The sequence below is a fragment of the Hemicordylus capensis genome, chromosome 5 (genome assembly GCF_027244095.1).
Source record: "Hemicordylus capensis ecotype Gifberg chromosome 5, rHemCap1.1.pri, whole genome shotgun sequence".
NCBI classification, from domain to species: Eukaryota; Metazoa; Chordata; class Lepidosauria; order Squamata; family Cordylidae; genus Hemicordylus; species Hemicordylus capensis.
This window is the reverse complement of record NC_069661.1, coordinates 36,199,802-36,221,299: the sequence shown is the minus strand read 5'-3', so window position 1 is coordinate 36,221,299 and position 21,498 is coordinate 36,199,802. Positions and strand designations below refer to the sequence as shown.

General features: G+C 42.3%; 1 protein-coding gene across 6 annotated transcripts in view; it reads right to left on the bottom strand.

The window, feature by feature from the left end:
* Positions 1–3,324: 3,324 nt before the first annotated feature.
* The window catches only part of SGMS2 (sphingomyelin synthase 2), a 63,143-nt gene continuing 44,969 nt past the window's right edge, over positions 3,325–21,498 (bottom strand). For all 6 annotated transcript variants that reach the window (XM_053258159.1, XM_053258162.1, XM_053258157.1 and 3 more), the window contains exons 3-6: positions 19,269–19,386; positions 17,125–17,278; positions 13,052–13,218; positions 3,325–10,291 (exon numbers count right to left, since the gene is read on the bottom strand). In XM_053258159.1, the coding sequence (XP_053114134.1) occupies positions 10,088–10,291; positions 13,052–13,218; positions 17,125–17,278; positions 19,269–19,386 (643 nt within the window). In that variant the 3' untranslated portion in view covers positions 3,325–10,087. The remainder of the gene's footprint in view (positions 10,292–13,051; positions 13,219–17,124; positions 17,279–19,268; positions 19,387–21,498) is intronic.

Below are 21,498 nucleotides of genomic sequence, written 5' to 3'. Positions count from 1 at the left end.
CCGCTGCCAGTCTGTGAAGACAATACTGAGCTAGATAGACCAATGGTCTGACTCAGTATATGGCAGTTTCCTATGTTCCTATGAAAAGCTTCTTTGTATATAGTAAATTAGGACACCAGAATATTTTATCATATCTTTCTCACAGGTGGTGGTGTTTTTTAAAAAATTTTTTTTTAAAAAAAAAACAACAACAGTGAGCGTCATCCAGAAATGGTATCATTCAAAAGTGGTATCATCAATGGTTCATTCCAGAATTTCTCAGTCTACCAGGCTTCACATAGCATACTAAAGGTACATGCAGGGACTCTGGGTTAAGGCATCTTTGCAATCAGAAGCCTTAGAATATTGCATACATCCTAAAACTGACACCCAGCATTTTCGATGGAAGCTGAATTTTGCAACATGATGCAATTATAATCTTGTAGGATACTCATGTCTAATTATGAAATGTATTAAACCCCTTTATACTACTGGAGCACTGCTTTAAAAAAATATCCCAATTCTTCCTTTTATTTTCTAAATCTCTGAATTTAGCTTGTATGTAAATTTATCCATATTTTATAGCACCTCCACATAGATGAAAAATTGCATAGATGAAACATAGCAACATTATCTGGCTGTCATAAGAGAGAAAATACTGCTTCCATTTCAGTAGATTCAGAACAGTGAATCTACTAACACCTAGCACAGGATTTTCAATAGCAAGTGATAGTAATACCCGAGGTTCTCAGGCAGAGGTAATTAGTCTCCATCACATGAGATTGCTTAACTGGAGGACATGCCAGGGATTCAGTTATGGGTGTGCACAAAGCTGGTTCCGTGTACATTCAGGAGGTGGAGGAGATCGCTTTAAGATGTGGGGAGGGTGCCCTTACCGACGCTGCTTTAAAAAAAACAGCTGGCATGGGATGGCTGTATACCCTCGTAAAGCAAGATGTGGCGAGCACATGTGCACACGTCATGAACAGGGAGACAAGAGTGTATATAGCCACCCCCACACCAGCAGTTTTTGAAGCAGCGCTGGAGGGAGAAACACAGCAAGGGAGATAAGGGCCTTAAAGCGAGCCCTCCATGTTCAAACCAGTTCGAACGTGGAGTTTCTGACCTGGTTTGGCGTTCTAGGAATCGAACACCGAACTAGTTCGTGCACATCCCTAGATTCAATCTAGGGGGATATTTTATTTTATAGACAAATGGGTGTAAGAAAATTCCCTCTTCCAACAGGAACTATGGAAAGTTTGTCTAACATCTTTCTGTGAAAGATGTTGGAAAAGATGCAGTGTGATCTATGAATGGATTTGCCGGTGGGGGGGGCAATCAGATAGGAGAAACAATGGTGGCGAAGACCTTTATCCCCTGTGCCATTTTCTCCAGTCTAACTTGCCCCTCCTGAAGCCATTTGCCAGACCTGCAAGTGTGGGGGAGAGAAAAGAGGATCGTGGAAAGACCCCACACTGCTATCCCAAGTGCTGCTCTCTCAATTATGTGCATGGCCCCTGCTCGGCTGCTTTGAACAGCAAAGCCCCAAGCAGTTTTAAGCAGAACTAATGGAGCCTACTTCCCACTTTTTCCAACATCAAAGTCACATTCATGGCTTAGAATGAAATCCATTCTATAGTATCTTATTACCATCCTTGGAAATCAGGCTTGTCTTTCTCTCCCCCAATACTGTTTTAAAAGGAAGATACTTATGTGTGTGGTAACATGCTTTAAGCAGGGGTGTAACTATAATAGGGCAAGGGGAGACAGTTGTCTGGGGGCCCACTGCCTTGGGGGGCCCCCCAGAGGCAAGTCACATGACTGACTCCTCCAGCTGTGCATCCGCCCGGGCTTCCTTCAGTTGTATTCATCCTTCGAAGTTGATGTGAGTGTTAAGACCTGGGGCAACCAGAAGAGCATGTCTTTCTCTAGTACCATTAAATGACTTGTATCATCCACAATTTACAAAACCTTTAAAAAAATAATTTAGGATGATGTTCTATTGTGGCACATAGGATATATATTTACTATGCTTTTTATTACCACTATTCAGCCTCATTTGAGATTTCTTTACTTCATGAGCTGAGCTTCAGTGAGGGGGGAGCATTTAAAAATCTTGTCTCTGGGCCCAACTCCAACCTTGCTACGCCCCTGGCTTTAAGGTAAGGGAGTGTAATGAAACGAACCCTATCAGAATGCCTTAGGACTACCTCTACCCACCCCCCATGTGCTGTGAATTTGGTTTTTATCAGAATGTAAAGAAATTAGCTTTAAACAGGCAGTGCTTATACTTTGAACGGCCACCATTTTGTTTCAAGATGGCAAATGGCAAAATAAAACTTCATCAGGATAGCCTGGGCCCCCTTCTCATAAGAACAGCCCTGCTAGATCAAGCTCATGGCCTATCTAGTCCAGTATCCTACCCCGCTCCACAGTGGCCCACCAGATGTCTCTGAGAAGTCCACAGGTAGGGATGTGCCAACAAACAATTCGGAAGCTGAATCGCCTACATGATCCCTTTAAAAACGAGGGCTTCCAAGCCCATTAACAAGGAGAGCAAGTCCATACCTGCTCCTCCTCCCTTTGCTGCCAGTTAGGTAATCCTGGCCTTTCCCCCAGATATCTTTGCGCATCAGTGGGGCAATTCTCAGCTGCCCCTTCATGCAACACCAACATGCACATACCCTCTGTGCATGCACGGTGGCTATTTGCATGGTCAGTAACCATGCTGTGGAAGCTCTCATTTTTAAAGGGATTGTGCCGGCGATTTGGCTTCTGAATCGTGTTTTGGCACATCTCTACCACAGGCAAGAGATGAGGGCACACCCTTTATCCTGTTGTTGCTCCCCCTGCACCTGCTATTCAGCGACATCTTGCATCTGAGGCTGGAGATGCTGTAAATTGTATGTGTAGTAGTAGTAGTAGCGGCTGCAGCCTGTAAACAGATGTGCCCTAAGGGGGATGATGCTTACACTTGGAATGGCTACCCTCTTGAACCAGGATGGCAGATCAAAATAGAAATACTCTCTTCCTTTGTGCTGTGTATTTGGTTTCTATTGGACTACGATTACTAGTACAAAACTGGTACAAGCCATGTTGCTATAGAATGAGCCAGAGCTGAATGCCCATGTTTGAAATATTCATACTGTTCACAGTGCTTGCATCAAAATATTAAAGTATTTATACAATTTAGAAACTTTTATAACTGTCAGTGAAGAATGTTGTGGCAGACCATAGATAATTCGGTTTGCAAATCTCATGTGGATACCAGTTGCCCATAATCACAACTCCCCCCGCCCCTGTTTATAACCAACCCCCCCCCCCCCCCACACACAAACAATTGCGGACATTTTCATAGTACATAGTATTTCTTTATTTATGCCTCTGGGGCCAAACCAGAGAGGCATTAAAAAAGCAGTAGCAGTATAGGCAAAAAGGTAATTAAGTTTCTCTTTAATGCAAACTGTATATGGGCAAAAATATAAAATGTCTTTTTACTTTGAACTAAATCAGTCCTTGAGGATTAAGCCACAAAAATATGCTCATCAATGCCGAAAAGCAATGCAATACCACTTGTGTCCATTAGAGGGGGCCAATAGACACTGTAGATATCCTATCTGCATTGCTTTATTATATACCTAGGTTTAGTAACTAATTTATATCTCAAGAGATGTGTTGCAAGTTATTTGTAGTTACAAAATTATCATGACACATCCCCTCCCCCCTTTTAGAAGCTACAACTATGGCTAAAACTTCTCATTCTGATTTTATGCAGGCACACTTCAGTCAATTAAAAACCAACAGGCTTCAAGCATACCTATGTGTGCCTAATACTCCACAGAAGTGAGCTATAAAATTCTTTCTTGAAGTTAGATTGTGAAACCTACTTTCAAGCACCTGAACAAATAAGCACCTAGAACAGTTCCCACTACTTCAAAATTGTTATCAGAGGCACTTCATTGACAAAGAGAAACAACATATATACTTCTTATTTGGAGAACAAAACAAGTTCAAGAAATTGCATCTGTGCTGGAATTATTCTTGACTGATAGAAACTTGGTGTGTTTAAGGATTATTTGATTCATAAGAGACCCATAAAGTGAGATAAACGATGGATCTGTGTGATCACAATAGCAATTCTGAATATTTTAAAATTAGCTTTTTACTTTCAAACATGCTAAAATCTTACTATAGCAATTGCCAGGCACATCATACATCTATAGATATTTAAGTTCCTCTTGAGCATGTAGTCTGCATATGCTTGGAAATACAAGACATGTCTTTATCCTATACAGAAAAGTACTTTTAAAATATAAAATTTACTGAAGCTCACATTTAAGCTCCTGCCATGTATATTTCCCCCCTTAGGATCATCATCAGAGGCTTGTAAACACTTTCCAAGAAGGGTCGACAGTGTAAATATTTAGCAGGAAACCTATAACACAGCACTGGTCAGGACTGCACAACTTGTGACCTTCAATGGTATGGTGACCAGCTGAGTGCTCAACTTTCCCCTGGTTGGGCAGTCCTAGGCAGGCCGCAAAACCCAGGAAAATTTACTTAAGGCATTGGTCCACCAGACATGGCTGCTGATTCACAAGCTGTGCAAAAACCTGGTACAGGAAATATATTTGGCGTTAGTCTAACAATATATATCCACTTGTACAAAAATGAGAAGTCTACTAAGAATCAGAATGAATTGCAATTTTTAAGTCCTCTTTGAATGATGGTCTTCAACACATGAAGGAGGGCAAATGGGAACACAAGAACAAATACACTCCAGTGCTGACTAGAACCCTCCATGTTCAGCACCATCCTTTCGAGATAGATGCTATATACAAGGACACTCAGGGTGTAGGTAGCAGGGACATCCAGTTTTGTAGCTATCAGTGGCTAACTTGCACATTCCCATTTGCCCTCTGCTCACACTGTTCTCTACAGAGGACTAAATTCTGAAGAGCCCTTCACTATTTTACCCCCCATTTGTCTAATAATGAGGTGGTTAAGCCATACACTTGTTTTCAAGCAGAAAAAAAATATCCCCCCCCCCCAAAAGTATTCCTTGGCTAACTGTCATATCTGAACCTCAGTAACATTTAGTTCAGTGGGGGCAGCTGCCTCTTGGGGCTGGGGTGGGGGTCAGAGGGGAGGAGAGGGAACTAGGGTAGCCATAGGCGGGGCTAATAGTAGGCAGGTCCAACCCTAAAGTTAGAAAGAACCAGCCCATGGTTTTCTCCAGACAATTTTTTTTACTTGTCTCAACCAAAAGTCATCATTCATACCAGCACTTGGCAGCTGGCTATGTAGTGCTGATTTAGTGATAAATTCACCGCTTGGTTGGCTGTGAGTAAAGGAATCCTGTCCTTAGAGAATCTCTCTCTCTCTCTCTCTCTCTCTCTCTCTCTCTCTCTCTCAATTCCCCATGACACCTTCTCAGTAGCTCCATCCCTTCTTCTATTAGCGTTGCCTCCACTTCTTCCCCTCCTTGCAATCTCAGCCCTCTTCTCCTCACCCCATGCAGGACTAGGCTAAGAAGATCAACTGAAGTGGGGAGGGGTTGGAGTCTAGAGCACCTATTTGCAGGTAGCACCTACATACATATGTTTCACACTGCTTGAAAATACCACACAGAGAGCCCACTGGTTTCCTTTCTTCTCACAAATATGCACATATAGTACATTTAAAAAAAAAATTTTTTTAAGCAAGCCCTCCCTCTCACAACACACATTACTGGGATATGTCCTTGGCCTGCAATCCTATGCACACAGCAGTTACTTGGGAGTAAGCCCCAATGAGTTCATTAAGGCTTTACTTGGAATAAACTCTATAGAATTGGCTGCAGTTCTATGCAACTGTTACTTGACAGAAAATATCTCTCTCTCTCTTTATTTCTCTATTTCCGCTTTGGGAAATAGTGGTGTGTGTGGAGAGAGAGAGAGAAAGCCCAGAGAGAAATAAAAAAATTAATAAAATGGCTCCCCTGTCCCCAAAGGGCTCACAATCTAAAAAAGAAACATAAGACACAACACTAGCAACTCCCACTGGAGGAATGCTATGCTGGGGATAGACAGGGCCAGTTGCTCTCCCCCTGCTAAACAAAGAGAATCACCACTTTTTTTTTTAAAAAAAAAGTACCTCTGCTCAGTTAGCAGGGGACTGAAATCTTTTATCAGATTTGAAAAATAAACCATACAAATCACAAAACTGTCCAAAGAACCAGCTGTCTATAACCAAGGACTTCTCTTTTCAAGATTACTAAAACTCACACACACACACACACACACACACACACACACACACACACAATAACCAACAGCAAACTGGTAAAAGGACTATAGAGTGGTGGAGCTACTTGACTATTTTGGACTGGCCTGGTGTCCAAGCTGTGCCTCTCAGGTTGCCCGTGAAGAGAAGACAATAAAAATTATTTCTGCATAAGAGACACGTACATTTAGAACAGGACAAGTTTGAAGTTGTCCAATTAGTAACTTTAGTTAAAATGCCATGCTTTATTTGGAAGCCACAAACCGCTCCCTCTCTTTTGCCCCCACAAGAGGTGAGAGAGTAAGAGAAAGATAAGGGAACTAGCAAGAGACTTTGCTTAAAGTCCCAGAACAAAAGCGAAGGCAGGGGGCTTCCAGTGGCATCTGGAGGGCCACTGTGCGAAACAGGATGCTGGACTAGATGGGCCTTGGGCCTGATCCAGCAGGGCTGTTCTTACCCAGACTACACTAGGTTTAGTAAATGTCTGTGGAGGACAGCAACAAATGCATGGAGGGTTTCCTCTACATGATGTGGAAACCTGGAATGCTCCATCTTGCATGGAGGAACCCTCTCCACATTTAGTATTGCCCTTTGCTGCCAAAAAGGCTGGACATAGCGACACACAGGGGACTGTACCCACTCAGCCTGGTTTGGTTCCCCTTTCCTTGCACTTGATGAACGTGTTGAAAAACGGCTTGAGGTCTACTCATTGGTAACAACCCAGTGAGGCAAGATGTGCACGCACTAGTCATGATGCTCAAGCGTTTGGGCTCTCTCTCAGTACTTTCCCAGCAAATCTCTAAACTACTTCTCGGAACACTTTAAACAGAAGACAGACTTGAGGGAAAAGCCTGTTTCTAACTTCTAACTCTTGTCCTTTGCCACTGGACTGAGCCGATTAACACACCTGCAACAGGGAGGTGCACAGCAGAACCTTTTCCTTTAAAGCAGGGGTGGGCAGAAGGGCCTCCTCCAGCTGCTGTTGAATAACAACTTCCATCATCCTCAGCCACAATTGTGGCCCACCCCTGCTCTAAAGCCTGCAACTACCTTGCAAGTTGCCTTTAAAACATTCAAGATTCAGTCCAGTTTGAGGGCTGCTTCAGAAGTGATAGACTATCTATATGGGAAATACTTGGTGCAGGAGCAAGATAATACAAATCGGGTGCACATTCTTATGGGACAAATGCCTGTGTACATATTAGGCTGGTTCTCATGGCCAGCAGGACAAGTGTCCTACCCATGTCTGGGAGCTGCCCATGTGTCCATTTTGTGATCACAAACAAATAAAAAGCAATGTAGGAGGTAGGGAAAATGATTGTGTGCAGGGCTTCCTCTGGGTAGCCAGGCTTTTCCGCCTGCCTCTGTAAACAGGTGGGTACAGATGCTGGGTAGGACAGAGCCCCCCTATCCAGTGCAAGCCTCACAGGCAATCACTCACCCCACCACCTACCTTGCTTTTACTTACACAAGATCACAAAATGGGAGCACACACAGAGCTCCCAAATATGAGTAGAACATTTGTCCTACCCTCTGGCAGATTGGGAGAACCAGCCTACTGTATTGGTACAGACAATGATCTACACTCAGATTTCATGCTATATTCATACAGTGAGAGTCCCATCTGACGTTCAGTCCTCCCCTTATACTTTTCTCTGGATCATAAATACCATTTCCCAGAAGATGACACTTTTGGGATAAGTTGTGTCATTGCATCTCATTGTGTTTACGGAAACGTTTGGTTATCTGTAAACACACATGCTATAACATATGTGCCTAGAATCAACTTGAGAGTGAGTGTGCATGTTAAATATATTGGTGATGGGGAAAAAAAAATAACCTGTAGAAGTAAGGCATCTGGCTGGATGACAGGGCTTTGCTATCCTTCCACAGTCAGGATGCATTACTTATTGCCCTGATTTATTGCTGTTGCCAAAGTGATCTTCGAACTAATACTTGAATTAGCTTAACCGTTTATGGTAACTGGCCCTGTAGATGGAAGAAGCTACATTCTAAATTTCAAATCAAAACAAGTTTTCTGATTACATTTGCTCGTTAGCCAATTTTTAAAAGGGCATTATTTAAAAATTCTAAACAACTGATTAAAGTGAATTTAATTATTTTGCGTCTGTTTTTTTTAACAAATTTAAAATAAAAGAACTGGCAAGGAAAAAATACAACATAATTAGCTGTGCAATATAACAGAAATGGCACTATTGGATTCCTACACAAAACAGAATAAAAGTGGGCCCTGTTAGCTTCTCTGCACAGTAGTGTAACAAACATCAGAGCACTTCCATATATTAAGTTTATATGATATATACACTTTATCCAATCAAGCAAACCTTGATACACAAGAAAGTAGCAGACTGGCCAAGTGGCCATTTAATAATAAGTAGTGTTCAACAACAGTGACACACACAAACCTATTGCAGTGAACAGTCTTGGCACAAGATTTTGAACAAATGAAATTCGTGCCAAGGGAAAACACAATAATGTTAGTTTGTAAATGCACCACACCCGGCTCTCAGACTTGGTGTCACATTGCACAAAAATGGTTAACATTTCTTTTTAAAGTGTTCAATGAATCCTATTTCAGGAGGGTAGCTACACAAGACCAAAGCGAGTGAATTGAGGATCATTAGGAGTATTGCATCCCATGATCATTACCATCTTCTTAGTTCATATATAATTTGCGAATTCACGTGTAAATCTGTGGCCATGTGTGCAGAGAATCATAAGGGAATGTTGACAATTCCACAAGAATCTGGTGAACATTCAGAATTATAATGTTAATGCAGACAATGGCCATTAGTCTGCATTAACATGAGTCTGGACAAATAATCTTTTGTCCAGACTCAGTGGTAGCTGTTTGAGGAGGGATTGTCAACGTTCTCTTGGGATTACAGTTCCATATTTTGAGCATTCACTGTATCAAATATTCTCAAAAGTGTTATGCACACGCACACACACCCTACATTCGCACAAGCTAACTGACCAGCAGGAATTTAAATAATTATCTTGCCTAACTTATAAGCATTTTAACAATAAATTACTTTCCCTCCTTGTAGAACCCCAATGACGTTAGCAGACATTATTTCTAGCTTACAATATCATCAAGTAAAATAGCTTTTATTTTCACATATAAAATTACCACTTATTTAAAAAAAATGTAAAAGTCAATAGAGTATATGGAAACTGTGGTGACATTACAGGGTCATAATATATTTGGTATACATTATATATATTTATATATATATATAAAAAACCAAGGCTCTCTTCTGGTTTCACCAGTCACAGGTCTTGTCTTCACTAGTGACAACAAAACCATTGCCTACCAACTTCAGTTATTCTCTGTATATTGAGAGAGACCAGCATTGTGCCTTTAACATTTCTTATGGTTTTGCTCATCATACTTCAGGGTTCTGAAGCTGATATTTTGTTTCCGTGCTTCTATGGGTGAGTGATATTTAACAACAGATGGTGTCATGTGTTCTTTGGCATCTCTTAATCTCATTAAGAAACCAAAGTCCTGGCTCCTCTTCTCTTCAGGAAGTCTTCTTCTGGCACCAAAGTGCCACTGAATGTCTACTGGCAATGAAGAGTAGGATGGAACTGTACAATTTGACTAGGGGGAGGGGGGAAAAAACCATACCAAGGGATAATGTATATGTATACACACACACACATATATTTTGTCTGCAATAGTCTTTTCTCAAATCAGTTGCATAAAGTTTGGTCCACATCTCCCATTAACAATCTAGTCCTCTTAAGAGCTTTGGTAATAGCACAAATGTTTCTGATGAAAGCAAACAGCAGATCCATTTTCTTGCCTTAACTTTCTTCAGGTAGATTTTTCATTGTCCTCTCCAGTCTTCTGAACCCGAGAATATTTTTTGCATGAAGATTTGAAACAGCTAGGGGGCCAGGATATTGGCCATGAAAAACAGCAAGGGACTGAGCCTTGTACATTCTTCTCAAAGAAATTAAATACTGGATACCACCATGCTCGAGACAGAAAGTTTGTCTGTGAAGAGACCTTCAAGTTCTGCATGAAGAGGGAAGGGGAAAATATTCTGTTTACTGTAACAAAATACACATGGGTCCACTGGAAATGTTTTAAGTACTTTTCATTACACAGGATGTTACTCTGTGGAGCAAAAAGCATGAAAATCCATGGATAGAATATTCAAAGAGGATGATCAAGAGGAACTTATCCCAGTCCTTCCCACACTAAGTTGTTTTTTGGTAATATAATTTTATAATGCCTGAAACAGGCCTCATTTGAAACTGAAGTCTAGTAAAAGAAAACCTTGCAAAGTAGTGCTTTTTGTATCCCTCTCCTCATCTAAGGAGGCTGGAACGCCATACATGGGATTCCTAGACCATCTCCATTCCAGGTAATGGACAGATCAAGGCCTATTGACATGCCTGGAGATTTCTATATCAGGCAGCATAGAAATATGATTAATAAATAACATTTTTTAAACTTCATATATTAAAATACACTAGGTTCCTTCAAACCATCCTCTGCACCTTAGAGTTGCTTATTGTAAATGGTTTGGTATGCTTTCCAAACAAACCACTGTATTTGTAAGCAATGTTTTGTATGCAGGGAGAAATGACTCCCATTTTGCTTCTTAAAATCTGGTAAGTTTGGATGGCATCAGCATTTGCTTATTCAGAGAAGTCACAGCCAGTGAAGTAGCTAGCATCTCAGTAAACAAATGGGAGAGGTAGAATTTGAACTGGGATTTGAAAAGTGCTTGCCTCCTATAAGTGGGAGTGCACATTCTGGAGGCAGCTGGGAGAGTGAACGGAAATTCCAAGGTGATTAAGGGAGAGAGAAATGGGAGTGTGACTGTTAAAACTGTTGGATTGTCTAGGAAGGGACTGAGAGTTATTAGCATGCGATATGATTTAATGCCTTCTCTACCAGTGTCAGTTCATTATTTAGGGGTGGTTTTATAGCGTGCATGAAGGAGCAGTTGCAATGAACACCCCTCACATACAAATGTGCCAAGATTACATCAACACATCCTTTACTGACGTCAGGGTTCTCGCCATGGTCCCAATGAGATCACGTGCAGAGGCCGTTCTTCATTTGAACTGTCCCTTAGTCCATCAAGCACAAGTTATGTACAAGAACTGGCTCAGCCTTTTTTAATGTGTCTTGAGTAGAATCACTACATGAATCCCTTTGGGCTTGGTATTAAGCACATAGGAAGTTGCCGGATACCAAATCAGACCATTGGCCCATATAACTTAGTATAGTCTACACTGACAGCGGCTTCTCCAGGATTTCAGGTGGAAGGTAGATAGTGCTGAGAGAGAGTCCTGCCTGCAACCTTGCAGAAGCTGCTGCCAGTCTGTTTAGACAATACTGAGCTTGAGATGGACCAGTGGTCTGACTATATGGCAGCTTCCTATGTTCCTTATGTCTTTTCTAATCCTAGCTGGAGATGTCAGGAATTCAACCTGGGACCTTCTGCATGCAAAGCAGATGCTGTGCCACTGAGCTCAGCCTCATGGCCATTCAAGCCAATTAAAAATTAAGGCACAGAGAGCTGACACCCACCAGGACAACTGTTAAGGGCTTCTAGAACAGTATGACCAACCCTGGATTTCTGCAGGGAGTGTATTCCACAGCCCAGGAACAGCTACAGAGAAGACCCAGTTCTGAGTCGCCACCAGCCTCACTGCTGGGAGCTGGAGATGGTCCTCTCCAGATGACCTTAACGTGCAGTGGGAATCATGCAGAAAAAGGCACACACTCTAAAGTAACCTGGACCTAAGCCGTTCAGGGCTTTAAAAGTAATAACCAGCACTTTGTATTTTGCCCAGAAACATATCGGCAGCCAGTGCAGCTGTTTCAAAACAGGCATAATATGGTCTCTCTGAGTTGTCCCAGAGACTAGTCTGGCTGCCGCATTTTGGACTAGCTGAAGATTCCGAACTACATACAAAGGCAGCCCCATGTAGAGTGCATTGCAATAGTCAAGGCTGGAGGTTACCAGCTGATGCACCACTGTTTTGAGATCATTATCTTCAAAGAATGGATGCAACTGTCCAATCAACTGAAGCTGATGAAAAGTGCTCCTGGCCATAGCCTTTATAAAGAATAATTCAGATAATTCTGCTTTATTTCCTGAAATGTTTATGGCATTTTGCCCTTAAAACCTCTTCTTTTCAAAATGGCATGAATAGTGCAGCCAAAGCACTATTAGTGCAATTCTGCAAATTAACTGCAACTAAGATGGGGGTTTGGATAACTTCATGGCTACAGGCCACCTCCAGCCTCAGAAGCAGGATGCCTCTGAATACCAGTTGCAGGGGAGTAACAGCAGGAGAGAGGGCATGCCCTCAACCCTAAACTTGTAGGCTTAGAGCGGCACCTGATGGGCCACTGTGTGAAACAGGATGCTGGACTAGACGGGCCTTGGGCTTGATCCAGCAGGGCTGTTCTTATGTTCTTAAGTTGCTTTAAAAGCAATGCAACTAAATTGAACAGCTAAATGCCTATGGCTGTATTCTTGTGCACATTCACTTAGAACTGAGGTGCACTGGACTTATTCCTCAGTATACATGCATGGGGCTGGTTTGCATCACAACTATTTCTGGAATTATAGACATTGAACCATATATGGTTCATTCTTCTCCTTCCAAGGGTTGAATGGCGTCTTTCAAAAAGAACCTGAGAAAAATTCTAGTCCAGTTTAATCTAGAAATTGTCTTGCATTATGCATTTTGAAAAGAAAACTCTCTCTCAAGTTGCCAGTATTTATTTTGAAGTTGCTATATTACTCACCTTTTCGTTAGCCATTGAATGGTACCACCAGAAGAGTCTTGTAGTGATGTAATAAGCAATGACGACATCTACAGTGTAGTGTTCATGTCCCACCAGGATGCAGATTATTCCAGCAACACTCATCAACCAACAGATCAAGTGATACCACCAAAAGTGACGAGGGGAATCTGTCCAAAGAAAAGCATATATAAGAAATTGTTTTACATTAGAGAGACTATTCCTATATTTACTTTGTACTTATTGGTATGCAAAAATGCATACACATGAACATATAATGAGAAACCATGGCTGTTTTTGTTTTTAAAGATAAGCCATCGCTTCACATTGTGTCTGAGCCTGAGACTGCCCGGAAACCATGATTTGGAGCCAACCCAGCAGGTTCTGGCCCTATAAAGTTGGTTTGCAAATCACTGATAATACCAACTGGCTTTGCATTATTGTCTAAATTCATAAACCTTTGATAAACCACAGTTAAAGCCACTGCTTTGCCAAGGCATTAACTACTGTAGCTGCATCCTGAGCAAAAAGAAAAGAAAAGCAACTCACGGCTTATCTGTCTGGAAGCTCAAATCATAGTTTGGGTTCTTAACTATGTTTAGAACAATGATTTCATGTTATGTCTGAACCCTGTCACAGAGTTTCAAAATTCTGTGCTTGGTTCACTGGCAAAAAATTGACATGTGATTTGAGCCCATATTGCAAGTTCAGCACAAACAGATCTCTCTTATCCTGTGCTTGGAAAGCAAGGCTGCTTGCGCAACTGAAGTGCACCATCACACTATGCCGCTGACCAAATGAACATCAAATACGTAACTGACTTGCATGATCCGTCATGGAAAATTGGCTGAGAATCCATAGCTAAATGACAGGATGCAACACAGAAAGTTGCAGTTCAATCTCTGGCATATCCAGCTAAAAAGAATGTCCAGATAATAAAGTCTTCTGCCTGAGATCCTGACACAATTGTCACCTTTCCCCAGTATTGCTCCCCCTTTTCTTGCTGCTACCATCCTCACTACTGCCTGAACCACCAATATCTAGCAAAACAAGAAATAAGGGAATCGGCTTAGAAGCAAAGAAGCAAAATGTTCTACAACATCTCCCCAAAAGAGCATACAATTGCCCTTTGTCAATTTGCTACCTTCAAGTGGGAAGTCAAAGCAAATATTCACTTCATGAATCCATTCACCCAAGATCAATTATGGTATCAAATATACCATATTACTGTCTTTTTATCACTATCCATGGTTATGATTAAAGAGCCATTCCCATATGCGTGGCAGAACACAAAATATAATTATATTTGAGAAAGAAAGGGAGATAGCAAAATTAGATCAGAGAATCATTCATTTCCTCTGCCTTTTTGAAAGATGACTGCATGGGTGCCGATTTAAAGCAATTCCATCCAGGTTATGCGATTAGCTACAAAACTAAGCAGTGTACTACTGTCTTATGCTGCTCAATCCAAAAATAAATGGCAAGGGGGAAAGGAAGCTTGTAGAGTCCTCTCTGGCCAGGGAGCTGAATATATTGATAGACAGGGATGAGAACACAGGAAGCATCTTTTTAACTGGCAAAATGCCTGTTCAGAAGGATCAGTGAAGCATATTGCACTCAGCTTCAGAATAATGGCATAGCACTTGCTCTTGGAAACTATGTCTTCTTCCTAATTATAGGCATTTCCCTTATTCCATGGCCATTTGGAAGGAGGAACATAGGAAGCTGCATTCTACTGAATCAGACCACTGGTCCATCTAGCTCAGCATTCTCTACACAGACTGGCATCAGCTTCTTCAAGGTTACAGGTGGAAGTCTCTCTGAGCCCCATCTTGGAAATGCCAGGGTGGGAGGGAACCTGGAACCTTCTACATGCAAGTGCTCTTCCCAGAGCAATCCCATTCCCTAAAGGGAATAAATAGCTTACGGTTCTCACACATGCAGTCTTCCATTCAAATGTCCACTTCGATTACAAAGCAGTAACGTTAACATGGGAAGCATTTCTACTTTATAGGCAGAGATTCAAAATCTAGTGAGGTCTGGTTGCTAGCCTATGACCCTGAGGGCTGATTTGCCCATTATGGTTGTCACACTAAGGCTATTTGGGCATATGCGGCATATGCAGCTACCGGATACAGACCATCAGTCCATTTAGTAAGGGGTATCATTATAATTGAGCAGATGGGTTCAAAAAACCTGGGGCCCCCAGCTCCTGAGGACCCCCCAGTTCCACCCCTCCCTGTTTTTTTTCATTATCTCCCTTACTCCAAGGGGCCACACTTCACTCCTGTAGTTATAAAAGCTTTATCTTTAGAGCATGTAACACCAACACTCTCAGTAGAGCCCCAGTGACTGGAAGTACCGAGCAGGGACCCAACAGGCAGCTTCATCGGAGACAGTGGCTCCTTATTGTAGATCGGAGTGACTTAGGGCAAAAATCACACCTGATGCAGACACACTGTTGAATGATCTGCTCTCCCCAGTGGAAGCCATCCTAGCACTTACATTTATATACCACTCTATAGCTGGAAGCTCTCTAAGCAGTTTACAATGATTTAGCATATTCCCCCCCAACATTCTGGGTACTCATTTTACCGACCTCGGAAGGATGGAAGGCTGAGTCAACCTTGAGCCCTTGGTCAGGATCGAACTTGCAACCTTCTGGTTACAGGGCGGCAGCTTTACCACTGCGCCACCAGGGGCTCTTAGAGGCAAGGCCATCCTAGAGGCAAGGCCAGAGCTGTGAATCACACAGAGACACAATGGATAGCCTCCTTTGTGGATGAACATTTTGAGCTCAACGCCTTCATTACTGGGCATGCTAGCCATCTTCTCAGGGCATTAGCCTTCTTTCTAAACCCCTGCTCTGCAAAGAAATATACTCACCTGCTGCAGGAGGGTGGGTAGTTTGTTTGTTTTTTGGGATGGGGGTGGTTTTAATAACATTCTTGGAGGCTGGCTAATGCTAGTCACTTAAAAAAAAAGTCTAGAGTGAGGCAGGAACTGACTTGCATCACATCATAAGGTCATTTCCGGTCTTATTTTAGACTTTGGGGAAAAAATGAGTGCTCTTAAAGTTGATACAATGGTTAAAAAGGCTTTTAAGAAAAGCCTCTCATCCCACATCCTTTGCCCAAAGAAAATTCCACATTGCCAATAGAGAGTGGCTAATTGTATTCTACTAAAGAAAACCACAGGGCTCTGTGGGCGCCAGGAGTCGAAATCGACTTGATGGCACACTTTACCTTTAATTGTTAGGGAAGCCACCTAATGGTGCAGTGGGGAAATGCTTGACTAACAAGAAGGAGGTTACCGGTTCAAATCCCCGCTGGTACCATATTGGGTAGCAGTGATATAGGAAGATGCTGAAAGGCATCATCTCATACTGCATGGGAGGAGACAATGGTAAACCCCTCCTGTATTCTACCAAAGGAAACCACAGGGCTCTGTGGGTGCCAGGAGTCAAAATCAACTTGATGGCATACTTTACTTAATTGTTAGGGACAGGACTGCATGGCATAGTTTGGGAATTATTGATCCAGGCTGATTATTATCTGCTCTGACTGAGAACTACTGCCCAAGAATTCTGGCAGAAGTCTACACAAACCTTGCTGTCAGAGATTCTTTAAGAGAAGGTGCTGTGCCAGAGATTGAACCTGGGGTCTTGCGAATCCCTCACTCCGCCACTGTGCTACAGCATCTACTAATGGTGGCAGTTATTGCTTGATACAGCATTCGTTTTGAACAGTTCTTGATGTGACCAATGCACTATTTTTCCATGTCTCTGCAATTTTCTATTTTGGATGTTTGCACTGCCATGGAAAAAATTATTCCAAGCAATTAAGCAACTTCACATGAAAGGGCATGCCATCTAGTAAGAGCAGCACATGGAACAATTTCAAGATGTGTCCACATGGTGGCCGGTATGCTTAAACTGAAACCAACACTTTCTTTCACTTTCAGTACTAGAAGAATCAGACTACATTGTATACGTGAAACAGTGACATTAGTCTAGACTTCACTACAGAAGCATCCCAGAAGTATTTTTTGCAGTAACCAGTACTTTGAAAACTTACATTCCTTGATAAATAGGTACGTGAGCGTTAGCACTACAGTGTGGCCGCTGAACAGGAAGTCTCCACATAAGATGTGTGAGCCTGTTATAGATAATCCACCACCTGAAATTAGTCGCAGGATTCGTTGAATCTTAGCTTGAGAATCTCCATTGAGCTGAAAAGAATGAAGGACAAAAAAAATACACAAGCTGAAGGATACATCTGGTAGAACAAAGAATTTGTGACTCCTGAGGATGTAGACCAGATGCTTGGGACGGTGAGACCTAAGATCTGTTCCCTTGACCCTTATCCGACATAGCTTATACTATCTGGCAGGGGGATTGTTGTAGAAGGCCTGGTAGATATTATAAATGCTTCTCTGAAGGAGGACAGGATGCCTCCTTGCCTTAAGGAGGAAATCATTAGACCTCTTCTGAAGAAGCCTATGTTGGATCCCTCCAGGTTCAGCAACTATAGGCCCATCTCCAACCTTCCATGGTTGGGCAACGTAATAGAGAGGGTGATGGCCTCCAAGCTCCTTGGAGGAAACTGGTTATCTAGACCCATTTTTACTTTCAAGCAGGCTATGGGGTGGAGACTGCCTTAGTTGGCCTGATGGATGATCTCCAATTAGGAATTGATAGAGGGAGTGTCACTCCGTTGGTTCTTTTGGATTTCTCGGCAGCTTTTGATACAATCAACCATAGTATCCTTCTGGAGTGTCTGAGGGGGTTGCAGTGGGGGATGCTTTGCAGTGGTTCCGCTCCTACCTCTCGAGCACATTCCAGATAGTGTCCCTTGGAGACTGTTGCTCTTCAAAATCTGATTTTTAATATACTGTGCCCAGGGCTCCACATTGTCTGCTATGCTTTTTAACATCTACATGAAACCACTGGGAGAGATAATGTGAACTGCCCCAGGACCTTTTTGTATGGGATGGTATATAAATGAACTAAATACATAATAAATAAATAAATCCGGAGATTTGGTGCAGGGTGTTATCAGTATGCTGATGACACCCAAATCCATTTATCCATGACATTATAAGGAAAAGGCATAAGCTTCCTAAATGCCTGCCTAGAGCTGGTGATGGGCTGGATGAGGGATAACAAACTCAGACTGAATCCAAATAAGACAGAGGTACTTATTGTGTGGGGTCAGAACTCAGGAGATGATTTCAATCTGCCCATTCTGGATGTGGTCACACTTCCCCAGAAGGAACAGGTGCGTAGTCTGGAGGTGTTTCTGGATCCCAAACTCCTCCTGGTGTCCCAGGTGACCAGAGGTGCTTTCTGTCAGCTTCAACCAATATGCCAGCTGCATCTGCTTCTTGAGATAACCTCAGAACAGTGGTACATCTGCTGCTAACCACTGTTCCTTCTAAGGCGGGCGCATGTGAATGCGCCTGCCTCACACATTTCCGCTAAGGTTGAATCAGGAAGACCCCACTTTTAATGCATGTGTGCACACACTGCTTGATACTGCCGCCCAGAACAAAACTCATTCCACACACAGATGAAAAAAAAATTAGAGAGAACACTGCTGCTAACCTTCAGACTTGACTACTGCAATCTACTCTGTTTGGGTTTCTTTGTACATAGTCCAGAAACTGCAGTTGATATAGAATGAGGCAGCCAATTTGGTCTCTGGGTCATCTCGGAGAGACCATATCGCTCCTATACTGAAAGAGCTACACTGGCTCCCAATAAGTTTCAGGGCAAAATACAAGGTGCTGGTTATAACCTATAAAGCCCTAAACTGCTTAGGCCCTGGGTATTTAAGAGAACATCTTTGCCATGAACCCCACCACCCACTGAGATAATCTGAAGAGGTCCATCTGCCGTTGCAACCAGCTCGACTGGTGGCCAAACGGGGGCAGGCCTTGTCTTGGCCCTGCCCCGAGACTCTGGAATGCACTCCCTGCTGAAATAAGAGCCTCCCCTCTCTGAGAACTTTTTGAAAAATTCTAAAGACTTCTTAAAACCACTGGACTGTGGTTTTAATCTGTTTTATGATTTCCATGTCTAATCTGTTTTATATTGTTATAAACCAGTCTACAAATTTGGGGCAGTCTCCAAATGTGAAAAAAATAAAATACAAAATTTCAACCCAATTCATTCACAAAACAACAGAATACCATTGATATATGCAGTAGTACTTTTTACCTTTGGAGCACACTGAAAATGCATTCCGGGCACAGGTAGTGTGGTGACATACATGGTAATACAGCGGTAGAGGTACAAAGTTCCCAATATAAAAAAGAATCTTCGTCCCACTATTGATCTGTTGAAGATAGACATGAATAGCATTATGCTGTAAATATCTGTATTTACTCAAATACAAGATGACTCTGAATTTAAGGTGACCCTCTGATTTCTAATATGAAAGATCTGGGGGTGGGGGGGAGAACCTGGTCTTGTGGTAGCAAGCATGACTTGTCCCCTTAGCTAAGCAGGGTCTACCCTGGTTGTATATGAATGGGAAACTAGAAGTTTGAGTACTGTCAGATATTCCCCTCAGAGGATTGAGCCGCTCTGGGAAGAAGGTTTCAAGTTCCCTCCCTGGCTTCTCCAGAATAGGGCTGAGAGAGATTCCTGCCTGCAACCTTGGAGAAGCCACTGCCAGTCTGTGAAAACAATACTGAGCTAGATAGACCAATGGTCTGACTAAGTATATGGCAGCTCCCTATGTTCCTAGTCTTTGATTCAGGTAAATGGAGTACATCTCTATTAAATTAAGGCAACTCCAGAAGTATCCATATTACTGCTATCACACCAGGAGAATTCAACCAGAGCCCCTACCCCATCTTAAAATTTGTACTCTACATGTATTAGTATAAGAAGAATTATATTTAAAATGTTTATATTCCACCCTTTGGGCTTAGCCAAAATCATAACCAGTGTTGATATATATATATTTAACAAAATTACTTATACAATAAAAATGAACCAGAACTGACAAAGCAGCAAAATTTTACAACAGAAGGGTCAGGGAAACCCTTGACCAACTAATGAACAAGTTGAACAACTTCCTGCTCCAAAAGGAGGAGGAGGAGGAGTTATTTCTCTCAAAACAGCTATTGCCTTCATGCCATGTCTATGGCCTTCCCAGAAGCACTGGGTGGCCACTGTGGAAACAAGTTGCTGGAATAGATTTGTGGACTGATCTAAGAGGACCTTTTCATACTTCTTATGACTTAGTACATACCAATAGTCCAGCAGGGCAAACTGTTATGACATTTTATTCTAGAACTTTGGGTTTTCAGAATTTGCACCATTCACAATTATAGACCTGCTTTAAATGCACTAAAATCCCACACGCAGAGTAGCCCTCGACACTGTAGCAGTATGGAGGAAGAGCTGATATGGACCAGTGGTATGATTCATAGGGTTTTAAAGTTGGAATGGACCTTGGAGGCATCTTATTCTAAATGCAAGGATCTACTACAGACCAACATATGGCTGCCTAGTCTGTTTGAGAACTTCTAGTGAAGAAGAGCCAGCCACTGTGCAAAATAGACTGCTCCAAAGTTGGAAGAGTTCTTACAGTTAGTAAATTCCTCCTAAAGTCTGGCCTGAATCTGCTTCCTTATAACTTCAAACCATTGGTTCCAGTCCTGCCCTTAGGAGTAACAGAGGAGAAGTCTGCTTCTCTTTCTATACGACAGTCCTTTAGATATTTGAGTATGGTGGTCCTATCTCCCCTTAATCTTCTCTACATACCCAGCTCTTTTGCCCATTCCTGTAAAAAGTACAGGGCACAAGCACAGATAGTACACAATAATCACTGGGAAGCCATATGGTTTATCATACAGTACTTTTGCCACACGGCTATGACCAGAGGACTGCTGTCTGTGTGGGGATTTTTAGCACATATGAGTCAGATCATAGATGTAGCAAATTAAATATCTACTGTGTTTGCTTTCTTTTGGGTTAAGTAATCTTTGCTTTAGATTTAAATAAATGAGTTCTAGCTTTGTAAGATGACTGAACATGTTTTAAGCATTACCACAACTGCTTTTATGAGAAAATGTGCTGCAAGTCACTGGGAAGTCTGATCATCCAAGGAGCAGGTAACAATTGCTCTCTACCTCCGTAATAGTGATGTGCACAGGCCAATTTGGTGCCTTTTCTGGGCACCCTTAAAGCTGCCTTAAAAAGCAGGTAAGGAGCTCTTTACCTACTCGTCTCCACCCTGCTGCTTGTCCAGCGGCAACACCCGCTCTTTAAAAGGCAGCATGTGGCCATGTGCATGCTGATGCCATGCTGAGGCTGCAGGGAACAGTGCCGCAGCCATGCGTGGTCTTTTAAAGAGCAGACGCCATGCAGGGACAAGCTCCTTAGCTGCTTTTTAAGGGAACTGCTCCGCTCCCCACCATCAGTTGCACAAACAGCT